The sequence below is a fragment of the Vigna radiata genome, chromosome 8 (assembly GCF_000741045.1).
Source record: "Vigna radiata var. radiata cultivar VC1973A chromosome 8, Vradiata_ver6, whole genome shotgun sequence".
In the NCBI taxonomy this organism is placed as follows: Eukaryota; Viridiplantae; Streptophyta; class Magnoliopsida; order Fabales; family Fabaceae; genus Vigna; species Vigna radiata.
The window spans coordinates 23,743,276-23,745,629 of NC_028358.1; the positions used below are offsets into that span (position 1 = coordinate 23,743,276).

At 40.4% G+C, this 2,354-nt stretch overlaps 1 protein-coding gene across 1 annotated transcript in view; it reads right to left on the minus strand.

Annotated features, from left to right (window-relative positions):
- LOC111242279 overlaps nt 1–2,030 on the minus strand; it is an 11,848-nt gene extending 9,818 nt beyond the window's left edge. The window contains exons 1-2 of the mRNA XM_022784796.1: nt 2,016–2,030; nt 22–611 (exon numbers count right to left, since the gene is read on the minus strand). Coding sequence (XP_022640517.1) covers nt 22–611; nt 2,016–2,030 — 605 coding nt within the window. The remainder of the gene's footprint in view (nt 1–21; nt 612–2,015) is intronic.
- Nucleotides 2,031–2,354: the final 324 nt, after the last annotated feature.

The following is a 2,354-nucleotide window of genomic DNA, read 5'->3' on the forward strand; positions in this document are numbered from 1 at the left end:
CGGTCCAATCCTCCTTTCTTGGTTTGCAGACATGGAGTATAGGTGCAAATAGCATTGGTGTGGTGGCAGGAGAAGAAAATGGGCCCAACAGCTGGCCCAAAACTTGCTAACCCTAACAGAGACATTAGGGGTCTCATTGAGTTCCCCATTTGTGCAATCAGCCTCCAACAGATCCAGGTCCCCTTCTCTTCTGGACAAAGCAACGAGAGACACCTCCACTCAACCGGCCACCTCCGCACCAACTTCCGCCGGCCACCGTAGCCCAATATGCCGCCAGTGCTACGATCGCCGCCACAGCTCCCGTCGGACTTGGTGTCGTCGGCGACACCACGCCCAACGAAACCACCGCCGGTCGCGGCGTCCTCCCCTCTTTCTCTGTTCGCGCACGAGACCAATAAACACCCCCTTTTCCCAATCGCCGGTGACCTCACGTCTCCCCCTAGACTGGCTTTAACCGCCTTCCGATGACTTAATCTGGTAGACACAGGTGGTTCCAAGCACAGGCAAGTCGCAGTGTCAGCGACTATGGTTGTCGTCTCCCGTCGAGCCCACAGCCGCCACCGACAAGCCAACCGCACCAAGCTCTCTCCTCTTCCTCTATTTCTCTGTTTCTATTTTCTCACAGAACATAGAAAGGTGTTGACGCACCTCTTCGAACTTCACTGAATCTCAAACGCGGCACCTGCAACCAGAATTGACTTGAATCTTTGATTTTGGTTGCAATGGTTACGGTAAGGGATAGAGTTTTGTTGAAGATAATGGTGATGGATTGTAGATGTTGACAGAGAATCCAAGCATAGAAAGAGATGAATTTATCTTTATATTTGTTTGCTGGAATGATGATGAGTAGTAAGGATTTTATTTTGAGAAAAAATGGTACAGGAAAGGTAGGCTACTATCAAGCGAGGGGTGTGTGTCTCTATAAATGGAAGAGGTAGTGAGTGAGTGTGTGGGTTATGGATGATAGGTGTTTCTTCTGTTTTCCAAGTAATGAACCAGATGAAGATGATGATTGAGGATGGCAGTGAACGGTCAAGGAGAATGTCGGTTGGGGGGAATTGGTTTCAGAGAGGATGGTTTTCTCGAGTTGATGGGGGAGTCGTGTGTCTGTTGAGTGATGGAGAGAAAAAGAGTGTCTCTGTTGGGTGATCGTAGTGATGGTGAGGATGAAGTTGGTTGGAGCCTGGTGCTCTGAGGCATGGTGTGTGTGTTGATTGCTGGATCATAATTGTTTCTCCTCTGCTTCCAATACGCACACCCAAAACCAAATTGTTTCTTTTTTCCTTTCTTTTCTTTTTTTTTTCACGTTTTTTCTTCTTTTTTCGTTTTCCTTTTCTTTTCTTTTGTTTTTTTTTTCTTTTTTTTGTTTTTTCTTTTTTTCTTTTCTTTTTTTCTTTTTTTCCTTTTTGAATTAAATCAAATAGTAAAACCAAAATTTATAAAACAAAAAAATAAAATAAAATAAAAATAAAATAAAATAAAACAAAAAATAAAAACAAGTCGTATTATTCAATTACCCGGACGAAATTGGGTGTTGACACCAGGAATGTTAGGAATTGTATGAACTGGTAATTTGGGACAGGCTTATTCGCCGAGGGATCGAGTTTAGGTAATTTAGTGAGTGACGTTGGAATTAATGCATAAAGCAGAATTCTTATATACATAAGTGGGAACTTGGTGAAATATAACCCCAACAACATACACATCTCATATTAATCAACATCCATTCATCTCTGTGCTCCTTTGCTATTGTGCAAGAATGATTAAAACCATTTCTAATCATTTAAACCTATTCATCATCAAAAACCAAAATGTATAGAAGCTAGGCTCCCCTTATCAACACTCTTAATCATCCAACATGAAGCCACCATATAAACCTGTAGACCACCATCATCATCTTCTCCGATCAACAATGATGTCTAGGAGCAATCCTTTCCTGCATCGGGCGTTGATGATCACTCTCTCCTTGCCTTTTGATGTTTATCAAATAAAGGGGAGAAAAGAGATAGACACACATCATCTAGGGGCATGTACTCAGGAGGAGTAGACCATATGATAAGATAGAATATGATAACATATAATCAGGGGGAGCCTCTAGATTATTAGAAGTTCATGGTAAGATTGTACAAATTCATGCAAATGTAACAAGTTTATATGTTTAAATATCAGTCATTTATTTATGTTGTGCTCTAATTGCTTATGATGCTTTAATTATTATTATTTTTTTTTTTTGCTTCAACTGGTTTGAACATTAACCTACATACATAAGATAAAACATTAATAAAAATGAACCCACAAGATATTTAAACAACTAAAAATCCTTAAAATGTTTTACAAATGCATTTTTACACTGA